Genomic DNA, 19,937 nt, shown 5'->3' on the forward strand with positions numbered 1-19,937 from the left:
TTATTGTATGTAGTAACTATACTATAGTTGGTAAAAAAGGGCAAATCCTTTATATGACTCAAGAAATTGATGTTGTCTATACTGTAGTCATGACCCATTTCATAAAAGTAAGCATTGAAGTTCAATAAATGTGTGAAAAACATAAATACATCATTCTGTAAAATCAAATGCAATTAAGACTTTCTAAAAGTATGGAGATGAATAGCACATCTCTTATTTTATGATTGCCAATGAGACAATTATCAACTGGCATGATCAGAGTCCAAATGATGGGAATTTAAGGAAGTCTGCACAGCTCTCAACAATAAACAAAATTCATACTCTGTAGTTAGCTATAAGTATGAATGACACCAACATAACAAAATATAACATAATTCAAACCTATGTCAGACCTGATTTGTGGGTACCAAATAAATTGAATGATGTTTTCTTTACGTCACATTAGTACAAAAATGTCTACATCAGGAAGATGTGGAAACCATACTTCAGGGGTTGAAGTCATAAAACTTTGCTCAGTGCTTGGAGCACATAAATCATGCTCGAAACATGGAATCCAATATTTTGATTGGTTTTTTTTTGAGTCTTGAGTACAAATAACCGACTCGAAAGTTCTATGACTTCAATCCCAGAGATTGTTCCTATAATATTTCAGGCATGCTCATAAAATGACAGTAATGCAGCTCCAGTGGAATAAGAATGGTAATTGGTTACTGACAGCCTCACGTGATCATCTCATTAAACTGTTTGACATACGTAACATGAAGGAGGAGGTCCAGACATTTAAAGGACATAAAAAAGAAGCTACAGGTATACTTGATATTTTTTAAAAATCGGTAGTCTCCATGAGGGCTTTTCCATTAAAATGTATATGGGAGGGTAGGAAGAGAAGTTTAATTATTGAATGTGGGTCATAGGTCTTTTTTCAGTATTATCATTATGCAAAATTATCTAAATAATGGTTCTTGGTTGTAGGGATATTTTGAAAGTCTCTTCCTGTCCATCCACACACATTTAAATAGAACAGCCCTGAATATATTCAGATTAAAAAAACATTGTTTGTTGTACAAGATTATAAAAAATTTCAGATAGAAGTCATAGATTTGATGGTAACAAGTTGATTTTGCATAATAGTTGAAATTGGGAACTAATATTTCCCCCTTTTTATGTTGCATACAAATCTAAAATTAAACTTCAGTACGTTCCTCATGACAATGTACTTTGAAGAGTCTTTAATACTTTGAATAAGTTGTCTTTGCGGAAATACTCAAAATAAAAGACATATTTTCAATTTTTTTCTTGCATCAATCATAGATTTTATAGTTACAAGTTGAATCAGCACAATACACAGTCCTCGTGTCAGTGTACTTTGAAATTTGTCCTTTAATTATTAAGAATAGTGAGCTTTTTATAAAAATGATCTCAAGTTGATTTGTCAGCGTAATTGACTAAAATAAGAAAAAGAAGTTGTGGTATGATAGCAAATGAGACAACTTTTCACCAGAGACCAAATGACACCAAACTGGACTTTACTGTACGTTTATCAACAATTACAAACGAAAGTGAACCAACGCCTGGTGAGTCTGTAGTACGATAGAGTCCATAAAGTGGATACCCGAGGGTATGCAGGGTCGTTATGAAAAAAAACATAAAATGTAGAGAGTTTTATAACAACAACACTTTAGGGACTGCTGCAGAAATTTATTGATCAACATGTTTATCAACTATGAAAAAAAACAATGCTGACAAATGTAAAACAACTAAAATGAGAAAACTAACAGTTTTATTTATGTTAAAAGAAAAACAATTATAATATACAGCAACAAACAATAACCACTGAATTTTTACTCCATTTTGAAATTAAAGATACCAGTTGTTATAAAAATTTGTGAATATAGAGCCTATTTTTATATTATTTTAGCAATTGACTGGCATCCTATACACGAAGGATTATTTGCCTCAGGAGGTTCTGATGGAGCTGTCATGTTCTGGCATGTCGGGTAAGTCTTGAAAATTTGCCTACATATATGTATAAAATATTTTGAAGAGTAAAATATCAATCCCATAACTAACCTTACAGCAAACTAAACTAGAAATCAAACTCAACCATGAGAAATTTAATGTTTTATACAATAGAAGGGGGCTTTATGTTTTCTAGTCTGTGGGTCAATGAGTTATTCAGTCCATCCTGTATTGGGTTTATTAAAGTAGTTTACAATGAAGTTGTGGTCACATCAGCTTGAAACATTGAACACCTGTTATTTTGATGTGTAATTTTAAGTCAAATAGGGGTTTTGGCTGACCTTTTGCAGTCTCAATGATGGATAACCCACTTATTATTTTATTCATATGTGTAAAAGTATGGATTATAATTTCGTTACAGAACCGACAGAGAATTAGGTGGAATGGAGATGGCCCATGAAGGAATGGTTTGGAGTTTGGCATGGCATCCACTTGGACATATATTAGCTTCTGGATCTAATGATCATACAACGTAAGTCTGGAAGCATGTGAAATATGAACAGGCTGGTTGGGTTAAGGTTTTCTATTCATTTTTTTTTATCATGACTGCTATGTACATGTTTTTTGCACGTAATTATCAGATACCTTGAAAACCAAAATAGATCAAAAAATATCTGACATTGGCAAAATGGTCAGGATGTCAAAATTTATTTTGTAATATGTTATTTTTTTTTGGGGGGGGGGCAATAATTTTGGAATTTTTATTGTACCTCTACAGGGGCGTAGCAGCCAGTACGGCAGGTACGGCACTCGCCGTACTAATAATGTTCGTTGGTACGGCATGCTGTACCTAAAATTTTATAAAAAATATAAAAAAATAAGGGTTTTCAACGGAAATAAAGAAAATAAAGATTTTACAGAAAAAAATCATGATAGAAAGGGCCATGTAGAAGTCATAGCAATATACAATATACCTTCATAAGCAAAGTTCGAAAACTCGTATACGTAGTATATATACGATAACGAATAATTGCCCTGTATTAGTAATCAAAGTACGGATTTTTTTTTACTTACAAAAGATTTTAATTGACCATGCATATGGTCATGAACAGTCATATAGTACTATCAATAGCATGTTACTGCCTTCTACAATTGTTCTGGTTTAAACACAAATGGCATGGAAGAATCAAAGTTAGAACTCTCAAATGGAGAAACAAATGTTGTGCGGCAAGCATGGAATTTTGTGCTACTGGCATACAGGATTAAAGTTTAGCAAGCTATAAAACCAGTTTTAGTCCAGTATTTTCTACTTTAGAAAATACCTGTACCAAGTCAGGAATATGAAAGTTGTTATTCATTCGTTTGATGTGTTTGAGCTTTTGACTTTACCATTTGATAACGGTATTTTCGTTTTGAATGTTCCTGGGCGGGGTTCGGTATTTTTGCTATTTTATTTTTTGCAACAAAAATATTGTCAGTTACTCTGTATGCATGCACCATAAAGTTTAAGTAATCATGACTAAAATATAAACGAGTTGTCCCAATTTTATTGCGTGCCGATCTATCCGCTACAGAGACAAATAAACGATCTGCACATTGTTAAAATGCACATTCTGCTTCTAGGCACCAAGACGATCGGAATATAATCCAACTTCAACAACACCATATACAGTAACACATTTTTACTGTTTTATCAATAGTCATGTTTTGGAAATATCTATTTGACGTGGCTCGGTACTTATACATCCCGCCATTGTGAATGTGTGATATCATTTGTGCTATGGTAAATTTTTGTGATCGCGTCTTTCATTTTTGCTAATGTGCTTTGTATATATGGCTTTTTGTTTTCCTTCAAGATTTTAAGAAGTGTTTGCAAAGAATGTTGCATTTTGAACAAAACATACGAAAAAAACTGAATGGGATTTTCACTTGTAATTTAACACATTTTTTATTGGAAAATAACAAATTTTTTTCTTCATTTAACAGTTATAGTGTGAATTTTATATATAATAAACTAAATGTTCAAAAGTTCCGTGCGACACTTGGTTGTATATTATTTCTCGTAATTTTGGAGTTTTACACTCTACAAATCTGCAATCTACTGTGTGATATCGAAAAAAAAACTAAAAGTATTTAGCGTTCCGTGACGCTAAAATCTGAAAGCAAGTGTTACGAATATTCGTCGTGGATATAAATCTAGCATTCACATAGTAGACGTGCCAACCTTTGCGTGATCCTTAGAAATAAAGTACATAATGATAGACCAGTCCTAGTCACAGTGATTTTTTTAAATTTTAGTTACTGAAGCCCCAAGTCTGATCTTCGACGGTTTACAAACACGTTTAATGCTATTAGAAAATGCTATTCCATTATATTCCCTGAACTCTCTGCATCTAACTGTTATGTATTTTTTTTTTCCAGTTACCAACCTTTCCCCCTGAAATACCTGTTTCTTTTTCTTTAAAACATATCATATAAAAAAAAACATGTACATGTATACATGTCATATGCATATAATTACAGAAATACATTACTTAGGGATTCGATTGGAATCAGTATTTCTCTTCATATATTAATCAGTCTCCCTGTAAAAAAAAAAGGCAAATAACTGCAAATAAAAAGTTGATTTTTTTGTCTGATCTTTCCTATATGATATGTACAGGGTTGGTGTGTGTCCAGGACTTTGTCAAGACTGTCTCACCCAATTACGATCCTAACCATGAAATACTATATATTCCAAATGGCTTTGAATCTACTAAAAATTGTTGAACTTGTTTAAACACAAGTAGATTTTCCTCTTGACTGAGGTTATTTTGCCAAACAGGAGTGTTTTATATTTTATGGGAACGGAATAGTTTTTATTGTACCTTTTCGGACAAGGGAGTACACTCGAGAAGACAATGCTTACTGCTTTCGATTCTACCACAAGTACAGTTTTTAATTTCTTCAAGATTTCTCTTAATACATGTTCGTTTAGATTACTGCAATCCATCCGAAGTCTGGCATGAAGTATTTGTCCTTTCCTTTCTCCATATAAATAATAATTTGGTATTTTACTTAAATTTTGATTAAGGTAACGTTTAAGTGTAAACTTAGAAGGGACCAAATCTGATATCGTCAAGAAAAGCATTTCAGGATCGAATGACTGACGTAAGAAAAGATTTCTGATACAATGCTGTTCTACACTTTATATGTTGTGTGTCATTCGTTTGTCTTGTGTCATAGTTATGAATATTAAACAGTTGTGAGGAAAATATCGCTTAAATAATCAGGGGTCTTATTGTGAAACATTTCATGTTTTTTACCGTCGTCTTTCTGATAGTAACTCCCATCCTGTTTCATTGTATAATTTGTTTATGGGTGATAGCTTAGTACCGCCAGTAACTAGCATAGCCACTTCAAGTTGCATATTTTCTAGTTTATCACTTTTGATAAGAGCCAAAGTGGTCGACTGGTCTAGCGCGCCGATCATAGTGCAATGCAATTTGGTACCACAATATCTCAGTTCGAATTCTGGTGAGGGAAAAACAAAAAATTTGCTAACGCAAATTTACAGTTCTTACATTGTTGGGTTGATGTTTAGAATATTTAAATACGTCTGACCAAGTGACAACTCTACAACAGATTTATCCATCCAATTGCTAGCAGTGATGGTGATACAATATATACAAACTAATCTGTAATCACGATGCCTTTATGAATGACTTGTAAATTGGGATGTCCCTCTCTAGAAATGTTCTTATTTTGTTTGTTCTAAGTTGTTTGAACATTGTTATGTTGCTACTATATTATCGCTTTAGCAGTTCTAGCGTTGTCGTCATAAACTTATTGATCGTTATTGCGATGAAACCATATTCACAATGAAAATAGATTTTTTTTCGCAGTGTCATAGATTCGTCGTTTGTCTTACCCTTACTTGATATTGTATGAGAAATTCTGAAAGTTATCCATCATGTTTATTTATTGGTCTTTGTAAAAGGAATTTGAAAATCTGTTCATCGGTCTGTTCATAGTTCCCTTTTACTTCCTGAATACTTTTAGCGAAGATTTGATAGTTTAATAATTTCCCACAACCGGTATGCATATTGTAGGAGCATGCCAAGGCCTGGCAAGGTGTCCAACACAAAGTTAAAGTGCGTGTATTTAGTTTAGCTAAGATGTTCAACGGCCTTCAACTTTTTTGATAAAGCCAAGTTTAATTGCTGCCTTTTCGACACGATTCATGTTTCAAATTCTGTTTTCTATATTTTGAAATTGATTTTAACACAAGAGAGTAATATAATTGCACATAAAACAAGTTTTGTAGGAACTAAATTTAAGTGTCAGGAGATTGTCAGAATGCAGGATTCAAGTTGCACTTTTTATCATAAATTTTTATATTTTGATTTAAAAAAAAAAAGAGTCATATTTAAATTGTTGCCCATAAAACTAGGGTTTTAGAGAACCAAATTTAAGTGTCTGGAGGTTGTCAGAATGCAGGATTTTGCTCTATTTATTAAAATTTTCTCGGGGGCTTTAAGCGGCCCCCAAACCCTTTGCCGCATAACCGCCTTGTAGGATGTGTCGCTTCGCGACCCATCATGATTTTCTGCCGTACCAATATAAATTAGGATGCTACACCTCTGCTCCATAGAAACATTAAGAAATTGTATTTCTGTCTGAGATTTTAGTTTGATGGCAAACTTTCTTATCCCTGAAATTACAGATATCAGTGTACCTTAAATTAATTACTATTATTTTTATCTTTCAGAAAATTTTGGACACGTAATCGTCCAGGAGATAGAATGAGAGATAAATATAACTTGAATACATTGGGTGGATCAGAACACGAATTACCGGAGTTTGGTTTGTACATTAGAAAACTTTACTGTTCTTGAAAAATCAATTTTCAGTATAGCACTGTTATAGATTTGAACTTGTTGAGGACATGGGAAGCACTTTTTAGAACCCCTACTACCCATAAAAAGAAAAAAAATCATTTTCTTAAATTTCCTACAAAATTAAAAGGAAAATGAAACTACTTGTAATTGATTGATTTGAGTGCATACAATTCCTCCCCCTGATGAAACTTGTTGGGGACATGGAAGGCATTTTTCAGAACTCCCTACCACCCATAAAATTAAATTTTCATTTTACTTATAATTACTACGAAATTATAATGAAAATGCAACTATTGGTATTTAAGGTGGTACCCGACACCTTCACTAAAATTAATTTGGCTCGTTTAATTTTCATTAAATTTGGACAGTATTTACTTTGACCCTTTGACAAAAATATAAAAATTTCAAAAAATTTGAACCAACTATTTTATCAGAAAAATTACACTGGTTATATAGCAGTTTGACAAACACTTATTTTGATCATTGAGAAGTTTAATATTTCCTTAACAACGCAAGGTAATTAAAATGTTTAGCTGATTTTACAGAGTTATCTCCCTGTAGTGTTAGGTACCACCTTAAGTTATTTGAGTGCTTCCAATCCCTCTATCTGATAAATTTTGGTACAGCCCTTAAAAAATTCCTTTACAATTTAGATTTTTTGGCAAATGTTAGGACAGGTTGCTCCTTGTCAATGCAACTTTTATGGAAGAGCATATTTTGAATGAAAGTATTCAGAATTTTAAGTCCTAAATAACTTTTTTTTGGTGTGATTTATGAGTTATTTCCCTTTGCAAAAGTAAATACAGTTAGACACAAAATGAATGAACTATACAAAAATCTTGAAACTGTAGGCACATAGTAAAATATGTGGAGGTTTATTTTTAATGTAAATTGTTTGTTATTAGTTAAAAGTGTTCCAAAAAGGGGTTACAGCATATTAAACATGTTTTTAAAATTTCCTGTTTAGAATCTAAGGATTTCTTGTTTTATATATGCAATAACCTGAATGAAGAAGAAAAATCAAAGAAAAAAAAATCATTACCTTAGCTTATTCCTTTATAATTCAATACGAACATTCTCTTCTTCATTTTCATTGCTTTGAGTAGAACACACATGTATTATATAAAATGAAAGGTAGCAGGAAGAGATAACCTTAGCTGTATTTGGCAAAACCTTTGAGTTTTTTAGGTCCTCGATACTTTCCAACTTCTTACTTTATTTTGCCTTTTAAACTTTTGATTTCAAGCTTCACTAATGAGTCTTTTGTAGATTTAAAGCATGTGTGGTGTGTGAAATTGTAAGCCTGGTGCATGTACCTATATACATTTGTATGAATTTTGTTAGTCTTGTATGATTTATACTTATAATTCATTTATATGTTTTGGAATTTAGTTAGCATTCCATTTATTCTGCCCTTTGGTTGGGTTGTTGTCTCTTTGACACATTCCCATTTCCTTTCTCAACTTTATTATTTACTATATATTTATTTCTAGTAAAAGTTAGTTGTTATTTTGTAGATTTAGACAACACAACCCCAATAGTGACATCTGTGTCAACCATTCCTGGTGTCAACGAGGGATCAACAGAAGATTTTAACAACATGGAAGGTAAGTCTTGATGTTGTATATAATGAACTTTAAGGCTCCTGGTCCAAGTAATCATATAATCATAATCTTTTTGCCAATATAATCGTATAGTCTTTATTTTATTTTTTTAAACAAGATAATCAAAGAATTAAAAATACAGTTACGAAATATTTGGTCTGTTAATCAAATAATCACAATAAAAACAGCCAAGTAATCACCAGAGATGGGTCTGATTAAATTCAATGTAATTGATTAAATTACAATTACTTTGTCATTTGTATGATTAAATTGAATTAACGATTACATCATTTCTGAAAGTATCTGATTAAATTAATGATTACATTGACAAAGTAATCATGATTACATCTGATTACAATGAATTTAAATAAAGAACATTTGAATTATGTGAATAAATAAATGTTTGGTATAATTATAGAAATTTTTGAAAAAGGATTTTATTAGATATGTTATAAATAATTACTTCAAACTTTTTCTATTGAAGAAACCTCAAAAATTCACAACATATATATATGATATATACATGAACATTATTTCACTGGTAATGACCCATTAAGGTGGTACCCAACACTTTCACTAAAATTAATTTGGCTCGTTTAATTTTCATAAAATTTTGACAAAGTATTTACTTTGACCCTTTAACAAAAATACAAAAATTTCAAAAACTTTGAACCAACCGTTATGTCAGAAAAATTACACTGGTTATATAGCAGTTTGACAAACACCAATTTTGATCATTGAGAAGCTTAATATTCCTTTGACAACACAACGTAATTAAAACATTTAGCTGACTTTACAGAGTTATCTCCCTGTAGTGTTAGGTACCACCTTAAGCTTTATCATCTTTCATCTCTGAATTATTTTGACTTCAGTTGAATATAGCTTTAACAAGAGTTTGCTGTTTACCTTCTGACCCCTTCCAGACTTTATATGTATTTCAAGGTGCAGTATCTTGGAGTTAAAATATGGACATGATGAATGAAATAATGTGTTACCACTTAAAAACTATGTAAAATTTTAATATGATTGTTTTATCAAATTGTAAACAAAATATAAGTACTAAAAATCATTGTATTTTATATGTCCAGACCAAATACCTACCAAGATGTGTTTATTTTAAAATACATATTTGTCCAACTTTTAATTTATTTTTGCCCATTAGATTAATTTTCACATGTCTGATTTATCTTTTATCATAAATATTGCCCTATAGCTATACACAATTGGGTATTGCAATACAAACAATCCTTAATTCGTGTCCTACTTGTCAATTTAAAGTTGACAAAAGTCACAAAATTAACAAAAGATTATAATTCAAGCGTTAAAGAAAATCATTACTTGAATATAACATCTATTATCAAATATATATATAATGTACAGCTTTAAATTGTGAATATAATTATGTACAATATATTTTACTAAAGCTAATGATGACTTTTCAATACAGTAACAGTTTATTTTTTACTGAAGTATACAAATCAATTAACATGCTTGAAGTAAACAAAACTATTTTAACATATTAAGTATTCATTAAATATGAATAACAAAAAGGTTCATTTATTGACCATAAACACAGTTTTAGATTTTTTTCAATGTAATCAGAATGTAATCAAAAAGTAATCAGGGTTACAGTGTATTTTGAAAAGTAATTGATTAAATTAAATAGCATGTAATCAGATTGTTGGCTGATTAATGATTACAATAATTACTTGAAAAATTGTATTATCAATTACAGCTGATTTACGATTACAATTACAATTACCCCAAGTCTGGTAATCACATTATAAAAAACCCATTAAGAGGCTCAGATGTGTTGAATAAGATTGGACAGTATGCAAGTCAGGAATATAACAGTTGTTATTCACTTCTTTGATGTGTTTGAGCTTTTTATTTTGCCATTTGATAAGGGATTTTCAGATTTGAATTTTGCTTGGAGCTCTTTATTTTTGTTATTTTTCTCTTCCATACATTTTTGGTCAGGTTATAAAAATCTCTATCTGTAACTATTTGAAAATAGAGTCTATATATTAACCTTACTAAACAGACCTTAATTCATCTTTTGTTTTATATCTGAATATTCCAAAATCATTGAAAGTCTTTAACATGACAATGTATACATAAACATGCAGAATGTCTATTTCTATTCAAAGCAGCTCAAATATTGGCCTGTGTTTTACTCTAAAATTTAACAACTCAAATTGATCAAAAGTATACTGCATTGTTTATAACTCATGAGAAGAATAAATTTTTCTTTTAATTTTTCCATGTTTTACTCATCATCTCATAGATGAACTGATTTTTATACTTTGCAAAAATTAAAAAAAAATTTGGTTGTATATTGGTATCACGTTATGATTGTAGTGGTCGTCATCAGCATTGTCCGAAGACAGATGGTTTCTGGATAATAAATTTAGTATAAGTAAATAGAACTCAATAAAGTTTTAACACCAGGTTTATAACCACTAAAGGAAAGATGGGATTGATTTTGGGGGTATGGTCCAAACTGTTCAGGAATTAGGGGCCAACAAGGGACCAAAAACAATGCTTATTTCTTGTTGTTTTTTATTATGTTAACTACCAGATACTGTGGAGGGTTAAAGCTTGTTACACATAAATTACTATATGAGTATGTCAAACCGTTGTAGAATTTTATGAAATTTTGGCAGAAATTTATGAATGAAAGATACGTCTGAAGCAAAAGTTGAAATATTTATTTTATCATTTAACTGACACTTATAGATAATGCAGTTAACATCTGAAGGAAGCCTCTGGGTGGGGGAATTTCTAGCTGCATTGAAGACCTATTGATGACCTTCTGCTGTTGTCTGTTCTATGGTCAGGTTGTTGTCTCTTTGACACATTCCCCATTTCCTTTCTCAATTTTATATACAGTTACTGTATAAACATTAATTTTCTTGGGGATTAATTTTCATGGTTTTTAAGTTAAGAAAACAATTATGTAAATGTCACTTTATAATCGACAATACTCAATAAAACTGATCTCAACTTTCGCCATTGGGAAAAATCAATAATTGCATTTCATAGTAACAGACACACTAGGCTGTTAAATGACATTGATTGACAGTTCTTGATGATTATTAATTACTGTACAAACAAAGGATTAGGATTATCACCTGACTTAAAGAAAACCTTTGAATATAGATGTCTTATCAATTAACCTATATATTTCATTTTATGCATTTATGTTCATATATAAATGTCAATAAGATTTTGTCAGATCATAAAATAATGTATATCTACAGTTAAATTTTCGTTGGGGTTTTAATTTCGTGGATAATTCCTATCCAAGAAATAAACGAAAATAAATCCCCAACGAAAATTTCTGCTTTTACAGTAGTTTGGGATTTAATCTTTTTAACTTGATAGATTTGTAAACCTACAATTAATTAATTTGATTGTCTTCACTGCAATCATTTTGGGAATAGTCCTGATTGAATGTTATTTTGTTCTTTGTTATTTTGTTCTTTATTTACAGATATGTCAGATGAATGTTATTTTGTTCTTTATTTACAAACATGTCAGATGAATGTTATTTGGTTCTTTATTTACAGATATGTCAGATGAATGTTATTTTGTTCTTTATTTACAGATATGACAGAACAAGACATTTCAATACCAGGTCTAGACTGGGAAACAGATGCTCAATTCTTAAAGGACAGTCATAGAGAACAGAATCAGAGACGCAAGATACCGTACTCCCGTCCCATTGACAGAGAATTCGTTCATGCGTGGAGAAGTAATAAACAACCACCAGCAATATCTGGTGAAAAAGTAGATGGTAAGGGTAATGAAAAAATTTAGGGTTTTTCCATTAGAATGGATGGGGGAGTGTGAAAATAAAGTTTGATTATTGGTCATGGGCTGTTGGATATTTATGTCCATTTTGTATATATAAGAGATCTCCAAGAAGTTGGTTGTCATAGGATTTTGGAAGTCCCTCCCCACTCCCAACCTCCATTTTACTAGAATATAAAGCAAGATGATGATTTAGCACAACAAAAATAAAAATCCTGCATACCTTCCCTAACTGTTTAGATAAGGAAACCCTAAACATTAAGAATTTTTGTTTGTTTGGCTGTTCTCTAAATTTTGTTCAATGCTTTACCTCTGTCTCCATCTGGGGTTCGTGTTGTTTATTCTTTAGTTTTCTATGTTGTGTCGTGTGTGCTGTTGTTTGTTTGTCTTTTTCATTTTTAGCCATGGCGTTGTCAGTTTGTTTTAGATTTATGAGTTTGACTGTCCCTTTGGTATCTTCCGTCCCTCTGTTATACATTCCAGCAAAATTTCTGAGTAAGCTTCTTGATCCTGGCAGTCAATAAATTATAATGCATGACATAAGTTCAAATTTGTCAATTATCATACATAGATATAAGAAGATGTGGTATGAGTGCCGATGAGACAACTCTCCATCCAAGTCACAATTTATAATAGTAAACTATTATATGTCAAAGTATAGTCTTCACCTTGGCTCACACAGAACAGCATGCTATAAAGGGTCCCAAAAATTACTAGTGTAAACCATACGTGTATGTTATGCACTCTGTTGAAATTTCATCACATTTTTCTCAAATATTTGGCATTTTTCAACAATGATAAATAACTTGTAATTTGGTATCAAGTTGATTATTTGTAAGGTAAACTATGTGCTTATCTACTCTTTGTCTCCTGTTTCCATTGAATTCAGTTATTGCAAATTCAGAAATTGTTGAGAGGTTTTTATTGGTGTGTATAATGGGACTCCTCGTAAAAGAGGGGCAAAAGATACAAGAGGGACGAAATATACAAGAGGGACATCCAAACTCAAAAATAAACTGACAACACCCTGACTAAGAAATAATTTTTACAAAAACAGACATTCTAATACAACAACGTTTGTAATGTTCATTTTGATTGGATAACGTCACTTTCTTACATGGCATCAATTGACGATTGATGCTTTGGGACGTACGTACATGTTTTAACGTTGTTTTCTGTCACTTTCATTAGAATGGAGATAACAGTATTGTATTTAAAGCTCTGAAGGCATCAATTTGGGATTTGATGGTGGCAAATACCCGTTTACTGTCTGCGCTAACGCGTCCCTAGTCAACTTAATTTGCGACCATCAAATCCCCAATTGATGCCGTCGGAGCTTAAAATACAATACAGTTATCTCCTAAGTAGTACATAAAACACCACATAGAAAAATAAAGACTAAGCAACACGAACCCCACCAAAAACTGGGAGTGTTCTCAGGTACTCTAGAAGGGTAACCAGATCCTGCTTCTTATGGGGCACCCGTCATTTTGATCATGTTAATGGTACAAACCCAATAATATGTCTAATTCAGTTGTCACATTTGTGAAAATGGAACAGAATTGTAGTTATGACATAAGAAACATTCTTGAGTATAGCAATAATAATAATAAATCTTGTGTATATAGCTTTTTCTAAATCTCAATAGTTAAACTTGCATTTTTGTTCATTCTTCAAACATTCAAATAATAAATGATTGCAATAATTTACAGTATAGTATTTTATAGGAAAGCAAGAAGAGGGTATATTAATAGTAGCTCTCATTGTATGGCTATATTTGGGAAATACAATTGGTAAAGTAGCATTCATTACTGACTTTTGTTTCTTTTCTTTTAAATCAGAAAAACCCAAGGCTCCTTTACCAAGTTTATTGGAATTACCCTCCGTTAAACCAGCTGGGGATTTCAACTTGGAAACTTTGAAGGATGAAGAGGGTGACAGACATGGGAAACAGCTTAGACAAGGGAGAAACAAAGGTAACTAGTATATAAATATTATGGAAACCTGATAACTTGACTTGAGTCCAAAAATCTCAGAGTTAGTAAAGGCCAGATCAGTTTTGTACTTGGTCCAATATCCAAAACATCACTTTGTCACTTAAATTACTTTGGCACTCGTACCACAACTTCTTATTTCTAAACACCTTAGAGGAACTGACACATATAAAACCTTGGGATTCTTAAGGTCGGCCCTAGTCATTATGTGTTACCTTTCACTGTCCATCATTCTGTCAATCTGTAATTTTGGGCATTATTTTACTCTTGTCTGTCTGTACGTACATACTTCCGTCTGTATGTCCTAAAGTTGGTTTTTGTTCGTTAACTTTAGTTTGCCGCATCTAAATGTTATGAAACTTATACACAATACTTATTTCCTTAAAAGACAGATCAGTTTTGAATTTTGATGGTGTCACTTTAACGGTTCTAGAGTAATGTCCCTTTGCAATGGAAAATTGCTGATTTTTTTTTATTTCCATTCTTTAACTTTAGTTTGTCTCAACCAAATGCTATGAAACTTGTACACAATGCTAATTACCGCAAAATATAGATCAAGTTTTAATTTTGCTGGTGTCACTTTAACCGTTCTAGAGTTATGACCCGAAAAGTTGCTGAATTTTTTTTTGGTATTCAAACTCAAGTTAGTCTTAATCAAATGTTATGAAACTTATACATAATGCTTATCACCACAAAATACAGATAAAGTTTGAATTTTTGGAATTCACTTTTTTGTTCTAGAGTTATGTCCCTTTGCAAAAGAAAAGAGGGACGAAAGATACCAAAGGGACAGTCAAACTCATAAATCTAAAACAAACTGACAATGCCATGGCTAAAAATGAAAAAGACAAACAGAAAAACAGTAGCACACACGACACAACATAGAAAACTAAAGAATAAACAACACGAACCCCACCAAAAACTAGGGGTGATCTCAGGTGCTCCGGAAGGGTAAGCAGATCCTGCTCCACATGTGGCACCCGTCGTGTTGCTTATGTGATTACAAATCCGGTAAATAGTCTAATTCGGTAGGTCACATTCATGAAAGGGAAGGGGATTGTAGTTACGACGTAAGGAACATATCCGATATCATTTGTGAAACGGTTATTCCATAACGGTCAACCAACTCGTGATGGCGTCCGTAAAATTTACGAAGGGATGATTTCAACTTCACCATTTGGAACTCTTGGTTTAATAGCTTCCTTGTGAGCAGTAACCCTCTATCAAGAAAATCATGATAGGAAATGCAAGCACGGGAATATCGTATCAATTGGGAGATATATACCCCGTATGCAGGTGCTGCTGGAATATTGGTACTTAGAAATTGAAAGTTTACAATTGGAAATGCAAAAATGCAAATGGAAAATGAGTTTTTGGTATCAATAAAATCTCTAATTTAAGTTTGCCTCAACCAAATGCTATGAAACTTGTACACCATGCATATTACCACAAAAACAAGTACAAATTAGTGTAGCATCACTTCTACCATTCTTCAGTTATGTCCCTTTATAACTTTATATATATTATGCAAGCAGGGGCATCATCTGTGTCACATGGACATTCTCCATTTATTTGTTTCTGCACTCTTTGAGTTTTTTTTTTATGAAACTCATACACAATGCTAAGAAAATTAACCCCACCACATTCTCTAAGTCAGGAGCCTGTAATTCAGTGGTTGTCGTTTGTTTATGTGTTACATATTTGTTTTTCGTTCATTTTTTTTAACTTAAATAAGGCAGTTAGTTTTCTCGCTTGAATTGTTTTACATTGTCTTATCTGTCTGTGTCATTTTGGTCTTTTGTGGATAGTTGTCTCATTGGCAATCATACCACATCTTCTTTTTTATCAGACAGAGTTCCTATTTGGGAATCAAATAACTTACTGTTTCTTCAATACTATAAGCAACAGGTCAGCTATATTTGGTGTACTACATGATTGTTCACGCTTGTTTAGCATGTTTTATTTGGCACTAGACCTCATTCTCATAATCATTGATTAAGTTGGTTTTTTTAACACTTACAGTGTTTAATTCCTGATTATTTCCTGTATACATTTACCGTAGTCATCCAGGTAACAGGCTAAAGATTCCAGTTTACAAAATTAGCCACCTATATTAGGAGTAATAAAAGGCTTAAAATGTAGTCTACTTTTTACCTTGGATTTGCAATTCATTAATAATGTTAAATTTTATGTGCTACATGTACTTGTAGTTTATCTTTAAGACTTTCAGCATTCAAACAAGCATGGTCAGAAGAATGTATGATATATAAGCTTATGCACTATTGTTGATGTTTTTAGTTTTACTTATTTTCAGACTTTCAGAGAGATAAGAGAGGATTTCCCGGTCGGGACAGAGATGATCAAGATGGCGACAGAGATGAAAGAGATTCCAGACATGACAGATCCAGAAATGATTCTCAAAACATGGATGATTTTGATGAACGAATGGCAGAGGAAAACTTGATTGAGCTCCAAGAGAGAATGGATAGGGGAGAGGATATGAGGGATGATGAAATTATGGAACTGCAAGATGGAAGGATGGGAAATAGGAAAGGAATGATGGGTAATCAGCAAGGCATGATGGGAAATAAAGGAATGATGGGAGATAGAGCAGGAATGATGGGTAATCAACAGGGAATGATGGGTAATCAGCCTCGAATGATGGGGCCTCCAGGGGTAATGGGCAATCAGCAAAACATGATGGGACAGAACAGACCGGGTCTTATAGGAAATCAGCCACCAGGCATGATGGGTAATAGACCAGGACTTCTGGGAAATCAAGGAATAATTGACAAACCTGGTCCAGGAATGATGGGAAATCAACAAAATATGATGGGACAAAACCGGCCAGGAATGTTAGGAAATCAACCTGGTGGCATTCGAGGGCCTGGTCCTGGAGTAATGGGACCCAAAGGCATGATGGGTGACAGACCTGGATTCATGGGAAATAGAATGGGAGGTCCAATGGGTCCGCAGGGCATGATGAGCCCTGGAAACAGAATGGCTGGTCCTGGACCACAAGGTTAGTATTCCATTTGTTAAATGTACATGTATATGAAAGTTCTTCTATTTGTTGCATATACATGTATATGAAAGTTCTTCTAATTAAATTTCAAGTAGATTATGAATATGGAAATGTTCAGGATTTCAAGTAGGATCCTATCATGTAAGTGGGGTTATACTGTTTTACCTCTTTCTGTCTGTCTGTCCATCTGTCAATCCGTCTGTCCTTCCAATGAAGATTTTTTGTCGCCTCTTTCTCAGAAACTTCATAGGATTTCTGAAAATTTGGTTGACAGGTTTCTAGGAGTGGGCTATATATATATACGGTGTGATGCTTTTTCAGTTTCTTCACTCCACAATTTCCTGTTTACCATACACTTTTAGTGGGAGGGGGTATCATTAGTGAGCTCACAGATCCACTTGATTTAACTTAAATTTTATAAAAATCAAATTGATAATTTGGAACTTTTTCTGTTGGTGATATATACAGCCCATGTGGATTTTTTTATGTTAACCTGCCCACAGTAGGCAACCCAGCCCACCCATGCCCACTCTAGCTATAATCTCTAATTTTGTAAAGATATTGATTACAAACGCTTATCTGCTTTTTTCAATTTGATTCAACAAAAGAAATTGCATGCCCACTCCTATATCATTGTAAATGGAGTAGATATTTTTAACATTTACAATACATGAATATTTTATTGTCCAACTAAATGCATTGTTCTTGGCTTAAATTTTTGAATATTGAATGCAATGAATTACAATTGTAATGCAACAACGTTTGTAACTCTCATTTTGATTTGATAATGTCACTTTCTTACATGACATCAATTGACAATTGATGCTATGGGACGTACGCGCAAGCGCAGACGGCATATGACAGATTTTAAATACATGTTTTAACGTTATTTTCTGTCATTTTAATTAGAATGGAGATAACAATATTGTATTTTAGGCTTCGACGGCATCAATTTGGGATTTGATGGTTGCAAATACCTGTTTACTGTCTCCGCTAACGCATCGCCAGTAAACTTAATTTGAGACAATCAAATCCTCAATTGATGCTGTCGGAGCTTAAAATACAATACAGTTATCTCCTAATTACACACCCTGACTAAGGCTGAGGATTGGAAAAGAACAAAACAGGATTTATGAAATATACGAATGTAAGTCAGCAAGAACACATTTTAGTTACTGCATTTAAGACAAGATCAATTTAGATTGATTCGTGCTTTATGGAAGAGTCCTAAGGATTTTAGCTCCTTTTATAAATAAACAAGCATTTTGAAAGACTTGTAAATTGGTAGTATATGGATAACTGATTTTATGAAGTAGAAAAAAATAAAAGGTCTGTGTCCTTGTTTTTTTAAAGATATAATCAATTGAAAATTTGGCAGGAAATAATTCTCTCTAGATTTTTCATACATTTAAAAGTGGCACTTTTTTCCATCAAAATACAGGCCACAGCAGTATAGCAATGTTCAAAGTCACAAATCAATTTAGAGAAAACAAATCGGGGTTACAAACCAAAACCGAGGGAAATGCATCGACTCTAAGAGAAAAACAACATACTACAGAAACTAAAGGTCCTAAAAAACAAACGACAATGCAACATACATAGAAACAAACTATTAGATTAGAACTGCCATATTCTTGACTTGGTACAGGAAATTTAAAAAAAAAATGATGGGTTGAACCTGGTTTTGTGGGTAGCCAAACATCACACTTTATGGCAATGTTAAAAATATCGCTTAAATGACAACATTACATGACAAGAATATGGTATAAATAAATGCAAAAACACTCAAGATCGAGAAATACAGTAGCAATTTTGACACGATCACCACAGAATAACAACTAATACCTAAAATAATTTAGTATAGTACACAAAAACAGCATAATAGAATCAGAACTTTGCATCACACTAATGTATCAAAGCCACAAAAAGTGAAGTCACAGATAAATTTCTAAAAAATGGATATTAATCTAGATTAGCTTTGTAGTTATGTTATTTGTTGTATTTTATAACAATTACAAGAATATTAATATAGAAATGTGTAATTTATAGCGAATATCATATGGCTTTTTCAATATCGCATCCGTATCAACCCGAGACACCAATATAATCCCAAGAGCTCTGCTCGACGGATTGTATTGGTTGAGGGTTGATTTGGTGTGTGATATTGAAAAAGCCATATCATATACACTTTATTATATACATATACCTCAAGTAGATGTTTTTTATGAAACATGACGTCATACAGATAAGGAGGTTTGAAATGACGTCATACAGATTATAGGTTTGACATGACGTCATACAGATTAGGGATTTGATAAAGCCTTTGCAACAGTGACTGCAATCGATGACGTGACGTCATATAGATTAAAGGTGTGATAAAGCTTTTGTAACCGTGCTGATATCAATATCATCACGGGTGGCTGATACAGCATGCTTGCCAATGATTGTATTACACATACAATTTATCTGTATTTACTACTAAGTATATAATAAATTGATTTATCGAACTGTGTCAATATTTCTATTAAAGCATACTGGAAAACGAATAAATCCATATATATGCTTTTAACTTAAATCAAATATATATAACAGGGTGATTAATCATCTTTACTTTAACATATATGAATAGAAAATAAAGAATATAATTACAACTACAAAG

The 19,937-nt window shown here is 32.4% G+C and overlaps 1 protein-coding gene across 2 annotated transcripts in view; it reads left to right on the top strand.

Moving 5' to 3' along the window:
- Positions 1-19,937, top strand: part of LOC143056810 (uncharacterized) — a 38,221-nt gene that overhangs the window by 15,485 nt on the left and 2,799 nt on the right. For both annotated transcript variants that reach the window (XM_076229973.1, XM_076229972.1), the window contains exons 9-16: positions 653-807; positions 1,919-1,997; positions 2,381-2,491; positions 6,710-6,804; positions 8,357-8,446; positions 12,054-12,242; positions 14,101-14,235; positions 16,568-17,275. In XM_076229973.1, the coding sequence (XP_076086088.1) occupies positions 653-807; positions 1,919-1,997; positions 2,381-2,491; positions 6,710-6,804; positions 8,357-8,446; positions 12,054-12,242; positions 14,101-14,235; positions 16,568-17,275 (1,562 nt within the window). The remainder of the gene's footprint in view (positions 1-652; positions 808-1,918; positions 1,998-2,380; positions 2,492-6,709; positions 6,805-8,356; positions 8,447-12,053; positions 12,243-14,100; positions 14,236-16,567; positions 17,276-19,937) is intronic.

Source organism: Mytilus galloprovincialis, chromosome 13 (genome assembly GCF_965363235.1).
Source record: "Mytilus galloprovincialis chromosome 13, xbMytGall1.hap1.1, whole genome shotgun sequence".
NCBI lineage: Eukaryota > Metazoa > Mollusca > Bivalvia > Mytilida > Mytilidae > Mytilus > Mytilus galloprovincialis.